Source organism: Myotis daubentonii, chromosome 5, assembly GCF_963259705.1.
Source record: "Myotis daubentonii chromosome 5, mMyoDau2.1, whole genome shotgun sequence".
Lineage (NCBI taxonomy): Eukaryota > Metazoa > Chordata > Mammalia > Chiroptera > Vespertilionidae > Myotis > Myotis daubentonii.
This window is the reverse complement of record NC_081844.1, coordinates 61,833,540-61,856,036: the sequence shown is the minus strand read 5'-3', so window position 1 is coordinate 61,856,036 and position 22,497 is coordinate 61,833,540. Positions and strand designations below refer to the sequence as shown.

At 40.3% G+C, this 22,497-nt stretch overlaps 1 protein-coding gene across 2 annotated transcripts in view; it reads right to left on the bottom strand.

Moving 5' to 3' along the window:
- The window catches only part of RNF150 (ring finger protein 150), a 163,063-nt gene that overhangs the window by 55,580 nt on the left and 84,986 nt on the right, over positions 1-22,497 (bottom strand). Inside the window, exons 2-4 of one of the 2 annotated variants that reach the window (XM_059697969.1) lie at positions 15,530-15,780; positions 8,975-9,061; positions 6,888-6,970 (exon numbers count right to left, since the gene is read on the bottom strand). In XM_059697969.1, the coding sequence (XP_059553952.1) occupies positions 6,888-6,970; positions 8,975-9,061; positions 15,530-15,780 (421 nt within the window). The remainder of the gene's footprint in view (positions 1-6,887; positions 6,971-8,974; positions 9,062-15,529; positions 15,781-22,497) is intronic. The other variant, XM_059697971.1, reaches the window with a different exon arrangement.

The window sequence follows — 22,497 nt, the reverse complement described above, 5'->3', positions numbered from 1 at the left end:
CTCAGCACATCTCATTAACTTGATTTTAACGAGGCTGGGCCTTGGCAGGCAAGCCTGGAAGTCTTACCATACCTGCTTGTTCAGAAAGTTCTACAAATGGATCCCTGTACTGTTTGCCATGTCCTCTCTACTAGATGTCGCCCAGAGCTGCTTCTCTGGTGGAAGAAAATGTCACCTGTGTTTGGGGACAGGAGTTAATGGGTGGTTGCATTTGAGGAGTCAATTAATAATCAGGTTCATGTTAAAAATATATGTCAGTCACATCAACTGAAAAAGAGAAGTAGCTGGCTGTCTGATTGGTTGGATAGGGATGATTTATGAATGTCTTTGTCAATTGTAGCTAACAGACCTTCAAAGAAGCTAGGAGACCAAAACTGGGCTTTGTCCTCAAAAAATTCCTTTTCCAAGTCTTCAGGCCTATCACTTTTAGGTGCTATCTGACTCAGATACTGAAATGTCATTAGGAATTCCTATGCCAGTTAGGGTATCTATGACCCCAATTGGCACCTACAAGCTTCATTTGTCTTTTCACGGTTAATTTATACTGCAATTTAACGGTAACCACTTATTCTGTTTTTGGTTTTTAGTCTGGCATATTACTGTGTTTAAATCTCTATTTCATCTCTTACAGCAGGAATCCTGTTTAGATCTTTGTAAAATGTAGGCTTAAGTTTCAAAGAAAAAAACCAACGGTATTATATCTTGCATGTCCTGAATTACTAGGAGAGCTCTTAAACGGGTACAACTGAAATTAAGCCTCATTCCTAAAATGGAGAGAAGAGAAAGAGGAAGGGCAGCACAGAATCCAACAATTATCTATCCAAAATGCAAGTGTGCCTCAATGACCCAGGTGTGGGATTGTTCTGGGGCTGGATAACTCAGAAGAAAGTCGCCAAAAGATAGGCCAGAGTTGGTCCTCATGTGTTTTAAGTGATAAAGGAAATCTGTTTTAGTGCTTAAAACCTGTTTTTCTGTTATGGTTTTGACGCAATAGTGTGCCAGCTGTTGGATTTCTTCTATTGTTTAGAATTGGAATGAAAAAAGATAGGAGCAGGTTTGTTTTTTTTAAATGTAAGTAACATTATCTATCTATTTATTTAATCCTCACCTGAGGATATGTATTTTTTAATTTTTATTTTCTTTATTGATTAAGGTATTACATATGTGTCCTTATCTCCCCATTGCCCTTCCCGACCCCCTCCCCCTCAGGCCCTCCCCCCCTCCCCCCGTGTCTGTGTCCATTGGTTATGCTCATATGCATGCATACAAGTCCTTTGGTTGATCTCTCTGAGCATGTTTTAAACACAAATAGATGCATCTACCAGTCACCAACCGATATAGGCAGCCATTTTCAACTATTCCAAAAGCGGACTCATGCTGGGTTTCCCTCTGAGTCTCTCCTGACTAGACCCTTCTCTCTACATTCCTAGTGCCAACAGTCCTACTCAGGCCTCCAGCACTTCCTGCTGCAGTGTTACAATAGTCTTAAGGGAAGAGTGAAGACAGGGAATAAAGTGGAGTCACTTTAACCGAGCTGCTAAGATTATTAACATTATGAAAGTTGTGGTATGAAGAAAGACTCAATTCCTGTTCTCACTATCCTGGGAACTTAATACTTGTTTGAACTTTCCAGTCCTTTGTTGATGCCCCGGATATACATCTGGACCTGCAGATAAGTTAACACTCTAATTGCCCCCTGCAGGACTCCCATATCCAGGCCACCTGATTACCCCCTGCAGGGCTCACAGAGACATCCACCTGACATCCATTTTCCAGACCACTGGATGAGGCCAGACCTCCTGGTTCCCAAGTTCCGGACCACCTGGTATCCATCATCCAGACCATCTGACATATGACTAATAACCATCCTGGACCAATCCTATAGCACTAAGAATGCAGGACTGATAATTCTCAAGAATGTACTTTTTACTCTAAGAGCACTTAACTTTTCTTTCTTCTTTGGGACACTATTTGGGTTTCTGCCTAAATCAGTGTTTCCAGAATAATTATTCTTTTAATTTCAAATAAATGATTCTTGCCTTTCACTTTGGCCTTTTATTTTTAGATTAACGGTCTCTTCACTGGCCTCCCTACTCCAGTCACATTCCTTCAAGCCACGCTGACATGGTGTCAGCGTGCTGTGCACGTGGCATAAGCTGAACCCCTCAGAGGGCCCCCAGCACCTGCCTACAGTCCAGGCTCCTTGGCTGGGCAATCAGGTCCTAAGTGATCTGAACCAGCCTGCTCCTCTGCCATCCTGACAGGCAGTATAAGCTAACAATTCCTGGTTACCACGAGTTGTCTTCGCTTGGAATAAGCTTCTTAGCTCTGACTGGCTGGAAAACTCTTTCAGCACAACTTTATGAAAAACAATTAGGTTATTGAATACCTAACCTTAGAAAAAAAGAAATATGCCAAAATGTGAACTAAGGTCTAAACACATAGCTATTTATGACAGCTTATTTATAACAGCAAAAAAGTGTGTGTGTGTGTGTGGGGGGGGGGGGGGGGCAACTGAAATGTCCAAAAATAATCAAATAAATTATGCTATATAGGATATTATAAACAATTAAAAACAATGTTGACAAAGTTTAAAGACATGGAAAATGTTTATCCTAGAAAGGACTTAAGAAGACTTAGGAGATACAGATATCCCAGAAGAGGTCATAAAAGCAAAAGAAGAAAGAAAACTAAGAATGCAGGCATAAAGCAGAGTCAGGGATGAGGCCGCAAAGATAGCTTTTGGCTATGTGTGTGGGCCACAAACTGGGCTTTTAGCTTCCCATGAGTAAGCATAGAAAGAAATCGGGACAGTATCACCGTTCAGTACCCACAATATGAAAACATTCCCTCGCTTGGGATAAATGTAGTTATCCCATACATGAACTGCTGTGGCGAGTCCCCATGGAGAAGAGTATAAACCACTAAGGCACACATGGCAGGTTTCCCAAGGGTGATTCATACAGAGATCCGGGATGAAGGCAATGGCCATTGCACCAGCCAACTCAATCTCCCTTGTAAGGAGCCAACAGGTAATAATGCATGTTTTTAGTTTTCTGTGAATCTCCCTTGTTGCAGAAGTAGAATGTAAAGAAATGGAAAGACTGAAGTATATTTCAATTAATCTTCGCTCAACTCATTTTTTGGTCATAATTCTGATACACTTAAATGAATTTAAAGTTGTACTTGCTGAAGAGTACTTGGAGTCAATCTAGTCTATAGCCAGATAGTTAAAAATAGACTTATCCGAATGAATAATTAAGGGGCAGGAGTAGAAACAGAGAGCTTAGTGAGAAGACTACTGCAGAAAGACAGGAAAGAATCAAAGTCATAATGATGTAGCCATGGTACTAGAAACAGTAATAGTTCCAATAATGATGATAAGAGTAATGTCCCCTTACACTGTAGCAATAGCAATAATAACAGTAGAATATGTACCATTATCATTATTTGTCAGGTTTTGAATTGAATATGTACAAACCAATCGTTTGTTAGATAAATTAGATTTTTGCATCAAAATCTAAATCCCTTCATTGACATTTTCTCCTGTTAACAAAAGTCAAGGCTAATTTAAAAGCACAGAACACACAACATTGGCACCCTCTCCTAGATTCCCAAAGTTTTGGTGGTGCTGTCACATTCTATTCCTGTACCGAAGAAGATCAAGGGAAATGGAGTCTGCCTTTGACTTCCTTCTCATTCCTGATCATATTTTGGCTATCGATCCTTTCATGATAATTCATAAACTATTTTAAAAGAGTTTATTAACTTAATTAAAATAGCACTTATAAAAGCAAGAATCGATTCTGAATAGCATAGGTCTGTTGTTAAAACTCTTCTTGGAGCTGGTAGGTATGTCTGTGCATGACTTTAATCATTACCATGACAACAAATAGGAGGGAAATCATTATTAGTTCCTTACTCATGCAAGGGTCTCTGAAAGAGACAAAGGAAAGAAACAAACAAGAGAATGAGTTTGAAAATATGGTGGTACAAGAGCATACATTCCTGAGTGACATGGAAAGACACCCCACCCAGCAACAACAGAGCAGAGATATGCCCAGCGTGTCAGGGGCGAGGAGGCCACAGAAAAGAGTATCAGAGAAGGAAGACAATAAACTGGAACATTTTGGAAACAGTTTTTACTCCAAGGAGATGCAAAGAATTCTGTGTATGAGTCAGAATGGAAATAATGGGAGAGTCTATGAAGTTCATAGGAACAAAGGCTTAATAATACCCCAAAGGAAATTACCTAGCAAAAAGCAAATGCCAGTGCCTTTGTTGGATAACATCCATTACTGCACACTGTCTGGCAGAACCCAGCAACAGGCATACAAATATCTTGATTTTAAAGTCAGCATAGAAAAAAATGTATGAGCTCTTCAAAGAGTGAATACATGTGGCGAGTCTAAGATCAAACAGCCATAAGTATAATCTATGTTTGGGAATGCTCAATGTAGTTCACTATTTAAAGGAGGGCCTACAGTAAGGAAATAAAAGCAGATGGACAGTAAGGAGCTTGAAGCAAAAAGAATCAAGGAATAAGCTGAGAACCAAACAATGATGTAAAAGGGGAAAGCTTGAGGCCAAACTGAACCAGCCTGGGGCAAGGGTTAGTATACGTAAAATGAAAGTCCCCCCCCCCCCAAAAAAAAAAATGAAAGTTCCTAAAGTTTTATTTTTGTGTGTGTGATAAATTTTTTTTCTTGGTTAATATTTCCGAAATATTTTAGAGTAAAAGGAGATCCGGCTTGATATATCATGACAATCTAAATACTGCTAAAGCCATGTAATTCGTCATAATTACAAATTGCAATCAGCCAGGTGTTACACACGGGAACATGGTGAAGTGAACTGTGGTACGTCTATGACTAGGCTAGTATGTAGCCTCTAGTAACTGTATGTAGTAACATGGAATACACTTATGCCAGAACTGTAAATGAACGAGGTATTTTACACTGTATGAATTACAGAGCTAAAGTAATGCTGTACCTAGTTTTTAAAACAGATTTTCTTTTTTAATTCTTTATTGTTTAAAGTATTACATATGTCTCCTTCCCTCCGCCCGCTTGACCTCTTCCCGGCCACTCCCAGCCCCCAGCACATGCCCTCACCCCCCTAACATATTTTCTTAATTACATTTGTAAAGTTCTTTGGAGTCTCAGGAAAAAGTTGCTATTTAATTTGCTTTAGACATTAAAAAATATATATTTTCACTGATTTCAGAGAGGAAGGGAGAGGGAGAGAGAGAGATACATCAAGGATGAGAGAGAATCATTGATTAGCTGCCTCTTGTGTGCCCTACACTGGGGATTGAGCCTGAAACCTGGGCATGTGCCCTGACCGGGAATTGAACCGTGACCTCCTGGTTCATAGGTTGATGCTCAATCACTGAGCACACTGACCGGGCTGCTTTGAATATTTTTTTATTAGGAGTAGCCTGACAAGGTTCTAAACAGTCTCCAAGAAATAAAATAAAGAAAAGCACTTTCCGTACTTATAACTACCAGGATATATAAAATCCTGAGTAAAATCTGCAGAGATGAAAAGATGCTACACTGAGAGGCTCTCTGAGTTTCACATACTGCTACTCTTTGCAGAGTTTCTAGAAGTCACCTAGTAAACGCCACATACAATGTTTAGAGAGCCAATTTATGTTTAGTACCCTCATATGAAGGAAACTACCAAGTCTTTATGTGCCTCACTTATGATTTCATCTTAGAGACAGTCAGGCATCTATAAACTCAGGAGAGGAATCCCACTCAAAGGCCTTGGCTGGGGCCACCAGGGTGCACTTCCTCAGGCCCGGTTTCCTAATGATCAATTGGCCTAAAAGCATTTCAAGTACAACCCATTCATTCCCCTTGAGGGTTTCTGCATTTATTTGAGTATCCTGGGTGTGATTTTTTTTCTCTGTAACTTCTTTGTCATTTTGAGATTATTAAACCTATTCCTCCAAAGGCATACTTTCTTTCTTTTGTATTTCTAATGAATAGTTTTATAAGATGCATTGTTTTATGATGAAATGGATTGTGTTGTATCTTTGGGTGTTTTCTATCTTTGTGTACTTTTCTACTTTATTTACGTGAGTATTTTAAGATTCTTTAAAGCCAGTCTTTTCAAGTGAAGACCATTTCTTCAAGGCAGAATTTAATTTTATTTTTAGGACACTTGAGCAGATGCAGAAAGGTTTTTAATTATAGGAGGACAGCTTTTAAGGCAACTTTAAAATAATTTAATTAAGTTATTTAAATGTGTTTAATTTTAACAGTATAAAAGGAATTCAGACACCTTAATAGTAAATATCAATTAGCGAGAGGAATGAGGATTGCGTGAGAATCACCTGGGGAGCTTTTCCAGCTACACTTGTGAGCACTCTCTCCTATAGATTCTAGAAGTTTTGGCAGGGGACTGACTGTCACATTCTGTTCCTGTTAGTAAAACAAAAATACCCCAGCCCCCCTAAAAACAACACCCCCCCCAAACCAAACAAATAAAGAGAAATGGAATCTGCCTTTGGTTTCCTACTTAATCCTGACCATTTCCTGGCTGCTGATCATTCATAAAATATTTGAAAGATTTTACTCATTTAATTAAAGTAGCACTGTAAAATCAAGACTGGACTCTATCACAAATCTTCTATTAAAGAAAACTAGTACTGGGATCCGTGCTATCAAACTGTATCATGAGGTCCTACTTCCTAGAGGTATACCTCCTTTGGAGCAAAGAGGATCAGGAGAAAAGTTACACAGAAAGAATGAGCTTTCCGGTTGTTTGGTAGTGACACATGGAAACATTTGGGCAGATGGGCCTAGCAGGTCTGAGCCAGAGGCCAGCAGGCACTCGCCACACTCGCCCCAGTCACACCAGGCATCCTGGTGACTCACCGGCAGGGCAAGATCCGGACCACGTCACTGGGCTTGTACCCTTCAATACAGACTGCACAGTTGTCAAAGTCGGGCTCTGTTTCCTGCAACACAGAAAGCACACGTGAGCCTACTTTTGTAGTTTCAACTCTTGTAAAGATACCCAAATAACACGCCAAAGGACCATGCCTCAGGGCCAGGCTTCAATGGTCTTGGGGTCAGTTTTCTTAATCAATAATTTACTATTTACTGGCTTAGTTTCCATTCATTCTAATCTCCACTTTTTGTCTCTGGGCTCCACTGCAAGTGGAACAATTTTTAAATTGCATCATTACTAATAATGCTACTTATTATAATTAGAGGTGACACAGCAAAAACTCGAAGATGAGAAATACCATTTATGGAGAAGTATCTGAATAATATTTAATCTTTCCATTCCTCAGGAATCTAATGTACACAATGCTAAAATAGTATTTCTGACTTCCCCAAGTATATAAATCTCCTTAATACCCCATAAAATATTACTTATATAATAGCTCTTATTCTTTTATTATTCTCTGTTACAGGGGAAAAAGTAATGGAAAAATACTTTCAATTCAGTAGTGATTTTAAATGAATGTTATCATAATAAACTCAACAGAATTTTTATATAGTTGAAAAACAGCAGCACATAATTAGGGAGACAAATCAATTATTCAGACTAGAGACAACCACCTGGAATACATGTTGAGTCATGAATCCCTTACAAGCTCCCAAGAGCTCCAAATCCATGTCCGCAATCCACTGCTTTAAAATTTCTCCTGGGCGAAGAGAGGCCCTCAGAGGCCGCAGGAATGGACTGACTGGTCTGTTGTCCGTCCTCTAGACATGCATTTGCTTCTGGCTTTATGTCATCCTGCTACAGTGAGGGAGGCTGCTGCAACGACTTTGGGGCTCTAGACACTAGCTTTCAGAGGCACTAAATATGCTTCCTGCACTTACTGTAGTGGAGGACATCCTTCAGCACAGAACATTGTCTTCTTTGCAAAGAATCAAGTCCTAATACAGAAACCATCTTTAAAAAAAAAAATCTTGTGGGACACTGGAATAAGGTAATTAGCTACTGCTTGAAAATGGAATATGATTTCCTTCTTTGCATTGGCTTCTAGAAAGCGCCCACCTAAATTTGGGGCCCATTTCTGTTAGGCATTTTAGGTAATGCATTGTCTACTAATTTCATCCTGGCTTCATCTGCTCTTCCTACATTAATTTTAAATTTCTCATATTTTTTATCCCAACTACTTTGCTGTCCTATTGTATACATTTTATAAAGGGCTTTAAATTATCCTATATAATAAAAGCCTAATATACAAATTGACTGAACAGCAGGACCACTGGTCGCTATGATGTGCACTGACCACCAGGAGGCAAATGCTCAATGCAGGAGCTGCCCCCAGCCTGCAGGCCCCAGGCCAGCCAAGGCAGGTGCAAGTGCCCCCCGTGCCCCCGCCCCCCCACCAGATTGCCCGGCCAGTGGCTCCACAGATTGGCCCTGATTGCTGGCCAGGCCTAGGAACCCTACCCGTGCACGAGTGTACTGGGCCTCTAGTATTTTTTTTTTTTAATTTTTATTATATATGTATATATATATATATATTATTAGTTAAGGTATTACAAATGTGTCCTCATCCCCCCCATTAACCCCCAACCTCCCCCCCCACACAAACTCATGCTCCCATCCCCCTGTTGTCCATGTCCATTGGTTTGGCTTATATACATGTATACAAGTCCTTCGGTTGATCTCTTCCCCTTACCCCCGCCCTCCCCTACTTTCCTTCTGGGGATTGATAGCCTGATCGCTGTTTCTCAGTCTTTGGGTCTGTCCCTTTTCATCAGTCTATGTTGTTCTCTATAATCCACAAATGAGTGAGATCATGTGGTATTTATCTTTCTCTGACTGAGGGCCTCTAGTATTTATTTAATAAAGATGGGTAAAATAACAGATGCCTATGGGAGAACTATTAGCACACATCCCCCCTTTCCCATCCTTCTCTCTCTTCCACCTCGGTGGCCAGTAAAGCCAGGAGCTGCTTTGAACAGCTCCCCACGCAAAGAAAAGAGGCTGTTACCTTGTCGCCCTTCTTGATGGTCCTGACCTGGAGCTTGCTGATTGCTTTCTTCGCTGCATCCCCCAGTCGGCGCTGAAACAGCAAATGCTGCTGGTTAGTAATAAAGGCCTGTAATTCTTGACTTTGCTTCTAATAACATTTAATAAACCAGGGCAGCTATATCTGAAATCATGCACGAGTGGCATGAATGTTAATGATGTCTGAAAGAGATGGGGTGGTGATATCTGAACAAAGTGGCTCTGGTAATTGAGGTCTATTAGAGAGAAGGTCTTCATGCCCCATGTTAAGCAAGTGGCATATGATATGGAAAGATCCTGACCAGTGACATTAGTGCAGGTTACATTTATACAGATTACCAAAAAAATAAATTGAGGCCCTAGCCATGTTGCTCAGTGGATAGAGCATTAGCTTATGGACAGAAGGGTCCCAGAGTTCAATTCCAGTCAAGGGCACGTAACTCGGTTGGAATTTTAAGAATATCCTTTACTTATGTAGACTCAAACTAGGTTTATATTTAGTTTGTATTATCCTATTACATCGCGTTCTTACATGCCTATTTTGCCTCCTTTGTGTATGTTTAAGTGTGGGTATGGGTATAGGAAAATACATAAAAATATGTTTAGTTTAACAAATAATTATACAGCAAACCCCTATGCAACCACCATAACCCACATCAAGAAATACTATATTCGACCTGGTTCACAGGTCAACACTCAACCACTGAGCAACACCAGCTGGGCTATACATACAGTGGTTACAGTAAATAAGTAGAAAAGGAGATATTCTCCATGCTAATTTACTTCCATTTTTGATATTTCATTTTTAGTTTTTAAAATAATCACCGGCATTTTTAACAGGAGAATAAACTTTGGCTGTTTCCTAAAGGGACACCCATATACACTTGAGATTTATGCAGAAGTCCAGGAGTAGACAGCAAACTAAATTGGCAGGAAAAATAGGAAGAGTCTAATGATAAATATCAATGGGGGACATAGAGTAAGAGAAAAAAAGAACTGAGGTAAAACTAAACAGGATGCAACTCTCTTCCCTCCTCTTTTCCTCTAGTTATTGACTAATTGTCCTTGGGTCTCAAATCACGTCATTTTGGGGGAGCCCTTCCCAGATGTCTTCCAGGAGAAAAGACCCCTCTTGTCTACACCCTCACAGCACCTTGTCCCTCTGCTTCATAGCCCTGTGACAACATATACTATTTTAAAGATCAACCCCCGTTACTTTTCTCTCATGTAAGCTCCCTGAGGACAGGGCTGTATTTATGTTTGCTTCCCATTAATATGAATAGAGCTGCCTTCAGTAATTGACAGTGGGTCATTCAATACATATTTCAGCTCACATACTTCATCCCAGCTTCAAAAGCTCTGGGTTTTGGAAAAAAAAAAATGGTAGTGAAAACACACAAATTTCTGCTCTCTGTAGTTTACTATCTAGTGGAATCTTCCTTAATGGTCGGTGAGTGAATAAAATCTTAAACCAAGAGACCGTCTTTTTAAAATTATTTTTTTATTTTTATTTTTTAGCAGAGAAAACAACCTGAGAAATTTACCAGTTAATGTGAAAATACATGGACAAACCATGATACATGTGGTTAGGTAAGCAAAGCTATGGTCCTGACCTTGTCAAGGCCAGCCTGTCGCAACTAAGAGCTGCTTTTCATTGAAGAAGACAGGAGCAAGAATTGAAAGACATGGAGAAGATGCTACTTGCTAAAGGGAGTAAATGCAGAAAACCTATAGAATATTATATTTAGAATAAGAGATCTGGGCCCACAGTCAAGTACTGATTGTTTTAATTTTAAGTTATGAATTCAGATATTTCTGTAATTGTGTTTAATTTGTATTATATAATATATGGCCCCAATTTCATCACTTACATTGTTTTTTATTTTTAAAGCAGAGCAGTAAGGCAGCAAAAATTATTTTCAAACAATGGTATTGGATTATACTCAAAGAAAGACCATCTTTTTTTAAGGAGGTGAACCAGAAATAATGTTTTCAAAATTTATTTAAAATCATTTTTTAAGCAAATGAAATATGTCCTTTTTAAATGTGAACATGTAAGGTAAATTCAAAGACTACTTTCTACCTTGTCCATGTATTTTATTTTGCTTTTGGTTATATCTGAATAAAAAGGGGGTATTTTTTAAAAAAATCCCCTTCTCTCTTCCAGAAAAATAAAAAGCTGTTTCCATACCCTTTTAAGGGAAAATGAAAGCTGCCTTTATAAAAAACAAAAAGAAAATGGTTTGTCTATCCAGGAAATGTAAGCTGACATTAGGGTATCAGGGATTATGGCTAATAGCAGAGTTAATGGTTAGGGGATTAGAAAGAGGAATTCCATTACTGGCATTTGGTGACTGAGGGCTGGGAGGTTAAAGGAGTTCAGTGGAGGATAAAGTCATTTGGGAGATGGGCTTCTCACATGAGCAGAACTAGCAGATGGAGAAATTCGAGTATAAGAGAAAATGATAAAGTCCTCTCAACACCAAGTCTAAGAGGTCTTCCTCCCTGGAAGTCCTGAGAAATCAGATGACTCACAAAGGAAGGAAGACATGTTTTCCTCATCATTCTGGAAAAATGGTGTGAGGGTATTCCTTTCCCTTGGAGCGCCTTGAGACCAACCTCATTTCAGATGGTAATTCACATACACCTCCTTTCAGGAGGGAAACGGTAATGTTTTGTGAGTGGCTGACAAAGGACAAGAAAGTCCAACGTGCTGGGGGCAGAGATGTTCTAGATACCTTGGGGAATACAGAAAAGTCCGCTTTTGAGATATAGATAATAGTTATAAAACTGTGGATTGCTATTTTCAATAGGAGCCTAGATTAACCAAAAAAGGGGAAAGCACCATAAAGTTTTGTAATGTAGTCAAATTGTGTAAGTATGCACATGTTTGTATTTCTCTTTAAGTGACACAAAAATGACCCAGGAATATTGACTTCTAAATAAAAACACTGACTCACTTGCAACAATTTTCTAACCAGTATTACTGGATTTCCAAAATGCAAACTAAAGAGATAATGAGTGAAAACCTAAACATTCTTAATGAAATGGTCCGACTAAAGCCGTTGTAGCTTTTGCAGTTGGTCTCTTCCATCTTTGGGTTCTTAACTGCACCAAGAATAAACGAGAGAAAAACCGCAGGCCCTGCTCAAACTGAGCCTGGTGTGGAGCCTGAATAGAGAATCTAGGGGTTGGAACCAGAAGTCTGTCACAAAAAGCATCCTTTCCTTTGTGGTTGGTTCTCAGAAATGCAGACGAACAGGCTGCTAATGGGAGACTTAGCGACCAAAATTATCCAATCAGATGACATGGAACATAAACTCGATTTTGATGCTGTATCTGTGTCCTTATGTTCCTACTTTGTTTTTAATCATGTTCACTGCACTTCTGTACATTTAGGGGCCACCTCATACATTTAGGGATCACCTCAAGTTTCTAGAGGCCTTTTGTGTCAGAGGGTGATTCCTCTCCCTTGTCTAGGGGCTCCTACAGATTTTCTCTAACCCACTAGATCCAAATCATGCTTTTTCACTAAAGATGACCAGGAGTTGGGCCATCTTAATAATTACATTTATTCGTCAATTGAATCTAAATGAGTATAAGAAAGCATTTACCAAGGTTATTGGTTCCTTGACAGTAGTGAAGACAAATGGCTTCATGAAAAATAAAAAAGAACCATTTATTAAAAGAAGAAAGTTCTATATAAATGCCAACAAGGATGGCAAACAATGGCAGACTCCAGTTCAACCCAAGACACATAAGCTAGTGACCTTAGGAGATGGAGAAAATGAAGACACTTTCCTCTTGTCCCCTTCTGTGTTACAAACAGACGTGCAGTGAACATGATTAAAAACAAACTGGGAACATAAGGACACCAACACAGCATCAAAATCGAGTTTACGTTCCATCTCATCTGATTGGATAATTTTGTATCATATTTGCCCCTTTTTACTGACAGCTGTATTTGATCATCATGATTCTCATCACCACCACCAAGTGGAAAAACAACAAAGTGTTCTTATGTCCTAAGGTGAAGAGAGGACACTGTAAACATAAACAGAGTTGGTCCCAGTCATCTGGAACCTCATGTGGCCACGGGTGACTCAGACACTTCCCTCACTTGCTCTAATACACAACAATGAATTTTCCAGGCCTGGCTGATGCAACAGAAATCACTGCACACCAGTTCAGCTGATTTCTATGATGTAGGTCACCACTCCGTAAATGTGGTAAAGTGGGTAAGAGAATCAGCCTGGCTGCCCTGACAGCCTGGTGACCTCACAGAGTGATGGCTTAAAGCTGTGCACACATGGCATGAGGTAGAAACATCAGGGTTATCTTTTGTGGGAGGTGTTGTAGAAGAGAAGGCAATGGCTTGGATGTTAGAAGATCCAGCTTTCAGTCCTATTTCTGTCACTAACTGTGAGACTTTGGCTAAGTCACTTCCACATTCTGGACCCCAGTTCCCCTCATTAGTAAAACCAGGTATGTGGAGTCATGTCATTTCCAGTTTTACCAGGTCAGGATTTTCTCCCACACAGAGCAAGACCGGGAGGCAACGATCCTTGGGACCTGAATGATCTAAACATGGCAAGTCAATGGCTAATTATCTCATTGAATAGGTCACAGATACAACAAACATTTTGCCTTTCCATCCTCCCGAGGGCTCTGGACTTTCTGCAGGGACACCTCAGGGACCGAGTTGGTTGTCACTTTTTAGGAGACAGAAGCATCTGGGACGCTTGGCATACTCCTGTCCCTTCCCTCTCTCTTCCCCTGTGGTGTTCAAGTTTGTCTTAAATACCATTGCTTCCCTTGTTCCAGCATAACTTTAGGACCAAATGTGCAAATGAAATCAAGGGGCCATGGGCCATGCACACGCAAATACTAGGAAAAGTGTTCACACAGAGGAGTATCTCTTTCAAGAAAGCTTGGTTGAATGTCATTACCAGGCCTCACATAAAACAACACAAACCAGGTCTGGTTTCCTTGGATTAGCCTCAAAGGCAACATTGTTTATGAAAAACATAAAAGAGCCTTGCATCATTTATCTGATCTGCCCATGTTTGAAATTGCCGCCATCTCCTGAGAGTCCTGTGGTTTTCGGGACACAGGCCCCGTCTTTGTGTCGGAGATGGGCTATCCTAGGAGACAGAGCGACAATGTCCCCGAGCATCACCAGCAGGCAGGCTCCCCTGCCACAGCCGTGTCAGGAATGCTGCTCGCTGCATCTGCAGGGTGAGCAGCTGCCAAAGTGGCGCATCTGGAGAGTGAGGGACACATGGCTCCTTCACCTCCTGGAGGGGAAGGGAGGCTGCCCATAGTGGACACTGGCATTCAGGTCAATAACCTGTCATGTCCCTGGCCTACCAGGTAGCTGCGTTGATTAGAGCATCATCTGGATATGCCAAGGTTGCCAGTTCGATCCCTGGTTAGGATACACACAAGAATCAACCAACAAGCGCATGAATGGGTGGAACAACAAATTGATGTTTCTCTCTCCCTCTTCCTCTCTCCCTTCTTCCTCTCTCTCAAAATCAATCAATAAAACAAAATTAAAAAGGATCTGTCAGGACCCTGGCTCTCCATCTCAGAGTTTAAGAAGGGAGGTGATGGTTGAGTAGAAGAACCCTGAGCCTCCTCTGTGGAGCCCCCGGAGTCAGGGGGTCTTAGACTGGATACTAGAAAGGACTTAACAACCAATCTTAACTTCTAAGGCCAGAAAGGAACAAATTCAATCAGTAGGATGTGCTTAGTGTCACTTATACACTTTTTTTAGAAAGAGAAAACGTGTCCATCAATAGGAGCTGGTTTAATAAATACAGCATACACAGAGAATGAAATGTAATCCAGGCATTAGAAATGAGAAGGCAGCTTGGATTGAGTGTTGATATAAACTAATCTCTAAGATATAGTGAGAAATAAGGGTACAGAATTAAGAGTACTATTATTTGTTCACACACACACGAATGCACATGCATTTTCAAGCACATGAAATACCTCTAGAAGAGAAGAAATTCCAGGAAGAGGACCTGGGTAACTAAGGGATACACATGGGAAGGCAATTACTTTGCATTTACATCATTTTATACCTTTTGCAATTTATACCATGTGTATATATTATCTGTTCAAAAATTAATTGCTTTTTAAAATAGCTTTTATTTACCTCATTTTCTTCTATCCACAGGGAGGAAATTTGGGCTCTTCCTAAACCATGTTGCCACTATTAGCATAATCTCAGCTCACGTTCCCTTTTTCCTTTTATTATGTGCCTAAATAAAGATAAGCACTAGGTATATAGGACAAAGCCCCTCCATTTTATAGAATAAATAAATAAAACATCAAAATATGTGTATTTGGCAAAGATCTGAAAAACTATGCAGCAAATATTAAGTGCTTATCTTGAGTGTTGGAGATGGGATATCCTAGGGTAATTTTGGTCTTGTCTTAGTAGTTTGTGTGATTTTCTAAGTTTATACAATAACATGTCTTATTTTTATAATAATTTTTAAGTTTAGAAAAACTTTTTGCTACTCACCTGGTTCCTGTCCCTGGCATTTGCATATCGAAACCTCTGGATATAATAAAAGACCAGCCATGCGAGGGAAATGATCATCAGGACGATGAAGGAGATGGAGACAAACACAACTGACGTGCGGCTCACGTATTTCTGCAAGTTCCGGGTACCGATGGTGATGTACATCATCACGGTGATGTTTCTTTCCAGCAGACTGACGATCTCCTTCCCTTTGGGCTCAGGAATCATTATCGCCACGATGTCTTCTACGCCTGTTGTGAGAGGGACGAGGGTAAGGGGATGAGAGAGAGCAGGAAAGTAAAAGTGAAATGTCTGGATAAAGTAACATACACCCACATAATGACATTATTTTTGATGATTCTTTGCCAGATCTAATATCCAGGTGCAATTCTAAGATCGAACAGCCAGAAACTGAAGCAAGTTTTCTTTCTTCAGCTACTTTGAGATGCTGCTGTCTTGACTATGAGAAAAGAACCTAAAATGAACTCATAATTTTGGTAGCAGCGAGGTCATGATCAACCTACCCTTCAACTGTCCAAGGTGTTGCTGACCCTGCTAAATAAAGGTGGCCGCTTTCCAACCAGTCCGAGTTTACAGCCCTAAGTTGCATTTCACAACCCTCCCGCCCCCTGAAGAGAGGAAAAGGCACTCTGACCCCATGGCACAAAGGTCAAATGCAGTTTTTTGCCATCTGTCTGCGACCTTTTTCTCTTTCCATCACTCAGACACTCTGAATACTTGATCACAGATCTATACTTATCATTTTCAAGTCAATTTTCTTCTGCAGTGAGTACCCAAAGCTACCCCAAATAGAGTTTCTTATTTTTATTTATTTATTTATTTATTTATTTATTTATTTATTTATTGCTTAAAGTATTACAAAGAGTATTACATATGTCTCATTCCCCCTCCCGCCTCCCCACACCTTGACAATCCCTCGGGCTCCCCTACCCCCCAGTGTCTTATGTCCATTGGTTATGCTTATATGCATGCAAACAAGTCCTTCAGTTGATCTCTTACCCCCCTTCCAACCCCTCAACCCTCCCCAGCCTTCCGGCTGTAGTTTGACAGTCTGTTTGAGGCTGCTCTGCCTCTGTATCTATTTTTGTTCACCAGTTTATAATGGTCTTTATTATCATAAATGAGTGAGATCATGTGGTATTTTTCTTTCATTGACTGGCTTATTTCACTTAGCATAATGCTCTCCAGTTCCATCCATGCTGTTGCAAATGGTAAGAATTCCTTCCTTTTTACAGCAGCATAGTATTCCATTTTGTAGACGTACCACAGTTTTCTAATCCATTCATCTGCTGATGGGCACTTAGGCTGTTTCCAGATCTTCACTATGGTGAATTGTGCTGCTATGAACATAGGGATGCATATATCCTTTCTAATTGGTGTTTCCAGTTTCTTGGGATATAGTCCTAGAAATGGGATCACTGGGTCCAAATAGAGTTTCTTAACAAGCTCTAACATGATCTGTTAACATAAAACAAATGGCCTCAGAAATATTTTCTGCTTATTTTACCTAGTTCAATGTAAACCACTTGTGCGTCTCCATACCAAACCAGGGAAGATGGAGGCTGAATAGATAACTCCAGGATTATTTCATCTCCACTCCCAAATACTCCCCCACAACCACAACACCCCTATTACTGGATAGTTTGAAGCAAGAGAGGCAACTTCTTTGGATCAGAGTTATCTGGGTCATTGTCCCTATTCTTTGTGACACTATGTGAGGCTCAGCCTCTCGGTGAGGAGTTCTGGGCCTCTACAAAGGGGTCTTTAGTAAGGAGGTGAGACCAGCTCCAAATGAACCAACTTGGCACATCACTGTGAATATCAATTTCACTAGGATAGGTTCGCAGGGATCACCCCGTTCAAATTTAGGCCCACAGAGCTCTTCCTGGGCCCCATTTCCAACGGAGACACCCTATTCCCTGAGGTCACTACAAATTAAAGAGAGCAAATTTACAATGAGGATGTTGCAGTTTAGGGACAAAATTAAACACCCCCATAGCTGCTTAAAGCAGGCCTATTCACAGGCTGCGGCCAATCAGACAAAACTGCCATGTTACCATGGCTCAGGATGGTACAAGTCTCTTAGAAGCTACTTAGTGCCTTCACTTGACTTTGATCTCTACGCAGATTTTCAATCCTGCATTCCTTGATTCCTTTATTCACTGGGGCTAAATAAATACTTTAAAAGCTAATGACATACAAAGGTGTCTGTGTATGCTACATCAGTTATATTCTTCTTCTTCTTCTTTTTTTTTAATTCCAGAAACCTTTGCATGGGCCCAGCTGTAAAATCTCAAAGCCACACAGTGTTTAGATTTAGCTGTCAACTTCTGGGAATTACTGAAACTGATGGCTTGAATTTCAACTCTGCAGAATTTACTGACAATTCCAATGCTCCTCTTTCCATGTTTACTTTGGTTAATGGCTGCATGTGGTCTGAGGTTTTGGGAGGGATTACGGCTGCCAGCAGATTTTGTCTCTACAGAAATAACTTCTTTGTGTTGCGGACTAATCTGGCCTGGTGGGGCTCATCCTGGTGCTGTAGCCACCTTAGAGAGATTTCAATGGTGGGTAGATTCGTAACTTTTCACTTAATCGATCCCTTTGCTTACATTTTTAAAGCTTATCTATTCAAAGCTCTAGAATAAGATACTTTTTGAGAAGAGGATCTGGGGTTATTTATAAGACTTTGTATGCTCAGACTTGCACAGGTTTAAAATTCTGAGTAGTCAAATCTTACCATTCTATTCCTTATGGCTTTTAGTTTCAACACTCTGCGTAGGAAGCTTCTCCACCAAAGATGACAGAAATACTCATTTAAAACTGCTTTTCGAAACATTTTAGTTTTACTTTTTACATTTAAATCTTGAACAACCTAAATGTGATTTGACAACAACACAACATGTATTGAGCTCTTATAATGAGATGGCAGAGGGGAGGCAGCTAGGATGAAATTTACCTTTACCCTAAATTCTGAGATATATTCGGATCTACCTTTGGATTTTACTTCACGGAAAGGCTGACCTACTTTTCGCTGAACCCACATCAGGCTATTATAGTTGTCCAGGCTTTTAGCAAATTTACTATCTGGTAGCCTAACTCCTCTTCCACTAATTTTTCCCCTTACATTTTTCCTCTCATCTACTCATATGAAGAGACCGTAGGGCCTAATGGTACTGAGTTGGGCTCTGGAACTGAACAGCTTGTTTCAAACCCCAGCTCAGCATTTTAAAAATAGGCAACCAAAGTTTGGACATCCAAGAAGTTCTAAACTACTCATCATCCATTTTCAGGAACCCGAGAAAACATTTTTCCTTCCTGTAGGGTAAAGTATAATTAACTATTTTTAACTGAGGTGCTTAGTTACACTACCTGTGTAGCTCATACCACTGTTGTGTCTTCGTGACACATGACATCCCCTCGGAAAGATGGAAAATGGTAGTTGGGAGGTTCTAGTCACCTGGACTTTCACTGTATTCATCATCCATATTCAAAATCAACTTCTAGGGCCGGTGATGGTAAGTAATAGATGGGTCTCTGGGGTATTTCTCCATGCACTTTTGGTTATGTATTGTGCATGGTGTGCATTTATCCCAGAAGAAATAGTCATTAAGAACTTAGGCACGTAGGCTTTCCCCAAACAGCACAAAGGAAAGTAGATTTGGATGACTTATCTGACCAGTTGGATCAATGCACAAAGTCCAGGGCAAAAAGCTACTGTGGGATCGAATTGTTCCAATGGGACGTGCACCGATGTGACTTATCAGACAATTCCCTGATCTTTGCTTCGTTTTGGAATGTGCAGCCAGCCTCAGGAGAAGCCAGCAGGTTCTTCCCAGGTACACTGTGGTGTCATTGCTTCTGAGGGTGCATGTGAGGGAGGAAGGGAGAGAGGGAAGGAGGGAGGGAGGGCTGAGGAGGGGCAGAGAGCGCTGAAAGCTCTGCTGAGTGATCTTAGAGTACCTAACCTATGGCACACCAGAGGCTCTGAGTCTCAGGCAAGAGCAGTGAACAAACGGTATATTTTGTATGGGTCAGCTCTACAAACAGGCCTTGCTATCTGGGCAATTCTATGTTTACTGTGATGCCTAATCTGTTATCAATTGCCTCTTTTTGCAAAATTATGTCAGCCGGCCATGTATTTTCCTCCCAAAGGCACTTTATACTCCTGGGTGATCACTGTTATGTAATTGCTGTGTATTCTGGAAAAGCTCCTTAACCCCGCGGAGACTGTGTGACCAGGGCATGCATGCGACCTGGCCGCCAGACAGGCAGCAGGAGCACCCTGTGTATTCAGTGCTTCCTTTCCCCAGGAGAGAGCTCAGTTGTCACGACCTAATTTAGTCTGTGCAGATAAGAAATCAAAACAAAGTTAAGAAAGAATGTTTAATAACCAGGAAATCCTTTACTTATAAATTCAGAACCGGGTTGTTTAAACATTACATTGATAGAATGTCTAGAACACCAGCACAGGGCTAGACATTTAAAGGGCCAGCAGCCCCATTCCTCCCTGTGCTTTCTGGGGGTGGGGTTGGTAACTCCCTCCTAAGTTCCTGTGAGCAAAAACCTTTTTTCAGTCCTCTGTATCCTCTTCTCTCTTAATCTTTACTTTAGTCTCACTGACAGCCCTTTAGAGTTTAGGTAATAATAAGAAAAGGCAGTTTCCATTTATAGATGTTTTCTATTTACACATTTATTATATACTGCTTTTTAATAGCTCCTGATAACCATCAATTCTCATGATGATAACATATGTGAAATGATTTCAGGAACTGCAAAGTACCATATACATGTAAAGTATTACAATTTTCTACATTAGTTTAAAAATACTTTAGTAAATATAGGTGCCAAAATCCTAAATAAAGCATTCACAAATCAACTCCAACAATCCAGTGAAAAGAATCTTCCTGACCAATGTGGGATTTATCCTAGGAAGGTGAGGGTGATTTAACATTAGAAAATATATTAATGTTTTGTAGCGCATCAAAAAAATTAAAGGGACAAAGCATATGATTATCTTGTGTAGTTAGCTGTCCTCCAATCTCTTATACTTCAACAGTGTTCGTGTTTTAGCCGGGGAACGCGCTGTTCAGTGAGGTGCTAATCCTCACCCTCCCTTGCAGCTAGCTGTGGCTCTGTGGTTAATATTCGGTCGCTGAGATGGGAGTGGAGATGATGTTAGCTACTCCAGGGTCCCATCCATACAGGACTGAGTATGTGCACCCCAGGCCCTATCTCCCCTTTTCTCTGACTTTAGATAGAGAGATGTGGGAACAACCAGCTTCTTAGAGAAGGAAACTGTATGTTGAGGATGGCACCCATTCCTGATTCTTATTAAGGGTAATATAAAGAAATTTCCTTACTGTGATAAAGAGTATCTTACAGAATTAGTACATTAAGTGGAGGGGAAAACATTAGAAGGGCATGCCCTTTCCCATTCATATTCTCAGCTAGTGATCTTACTGCCGGAGTCACTGAGAAAAATGCCCGTCAGAGGGAACTTTTCCGTCCTATTAGTAAATGAGGCAATTCACAGTGAAGCACTTAGCATATGGCCTGCCACATAAAAACCAGGTTATAGATGTTAAGTTTTATTAGTATCATTACTGTCAAATAGACAAATGGGAATGCCTCTGCCCCACCCTTCTCATGGTACAAGGAATCCGCAACTACACAGGCCTAATCCTGTCAGTGCACAGTGCCCTCCTGGGCATAGCCCCTGGCTGTGTATGATCAGGGCACACAGGGCTTTTATTTGAATTAAGAGAAAAGCAAACGCCCTCTTTCTCTGCTGGTCTTAAACAGGATTATCTGTCAGGCTAAGTTGTGGCAGTTATCTTAGCAACACAAGGGGAAAAGACTGGGAAAAGGGCTGGTACAGGAGGAGAGCCAAAAAATCAGGACAAAAATCATCTGATGACATGACTTGAGCCTTGATCAAGCCATAACTGAAATCAGAACCTTCAGACTTTGCAGTTATTTTGCTAAAGGCAGTCTGGGCTGAGTTTTCTGCCCTTTGCTCCCACATTATGTAAACAGGTAGTTCCAAACCAGAGTCATTAAACTTCATTACATTGCCATGCAATTTTTCAAGTGATCTACAATTTAATTTTATTTATTTGAGTTCATTGTAAAATTCACCCTTTGTGTTTCCATCTGTGTACACTTCAGTAAAGAATGTCCATGCCAAGCAAAATTATTGTTGCTTGCTTTGCATGTGTGGTTACAAAGCCATCCTTTGGCCATAAATAAGCAATCATGCTAGATAGCTCTTAAGTGTGTTCTGTTAGCTTTTCTATTCCAGGGAGAGGTTAGTGCTATCCTGAACCATGTGCTTTTCCTGAAACCCTTTACTACTATACTTGTTGGGAATGGGAAGGATGTTATCTGGAACATAGTCTAATTCTGTAAAAAAATATTTTTTTTTCAGGGATAAAAATGAATTCAGAGTAGGTCTAGCTTAGGAGTGTAAACATTTATTATTTGGGAACCAAACTAATAATTTGTAGTGCAAGCTAACTGACATGATTTCTCCAGAAGATCTCTAAGCTCAATATATTAAAGGCTCACCTGGTTGTTGGGTAAAAGCTGGTTAATCTGAGCTCCCCCAAAGCTTTGCTGAAAACTTGAAATATGTCAAACACTGGGTGTGACTGAAGTGCATTTCAATTATGCACTGGACCCCTTAAGTGAAGATTCGTCATTACAACCAGAGGTAGACAATCAATAACAACTAACTTTTATGAGTTAAAAAAATTAGGAGGTGCTAAATATAGTCAATTTTATTTTCCTTGATGGTTCTAGTAACTTAATTACCTCACCAATATTGGCTCCTCACCTATATCTGAGATGATCAATGACTCACACTTTTAAAAAAATTCATTTTTCCTGGTTTACACATGTGTAGAATTTTCTATGAATTTATGATAGCTGTAGGAGAAGTAATA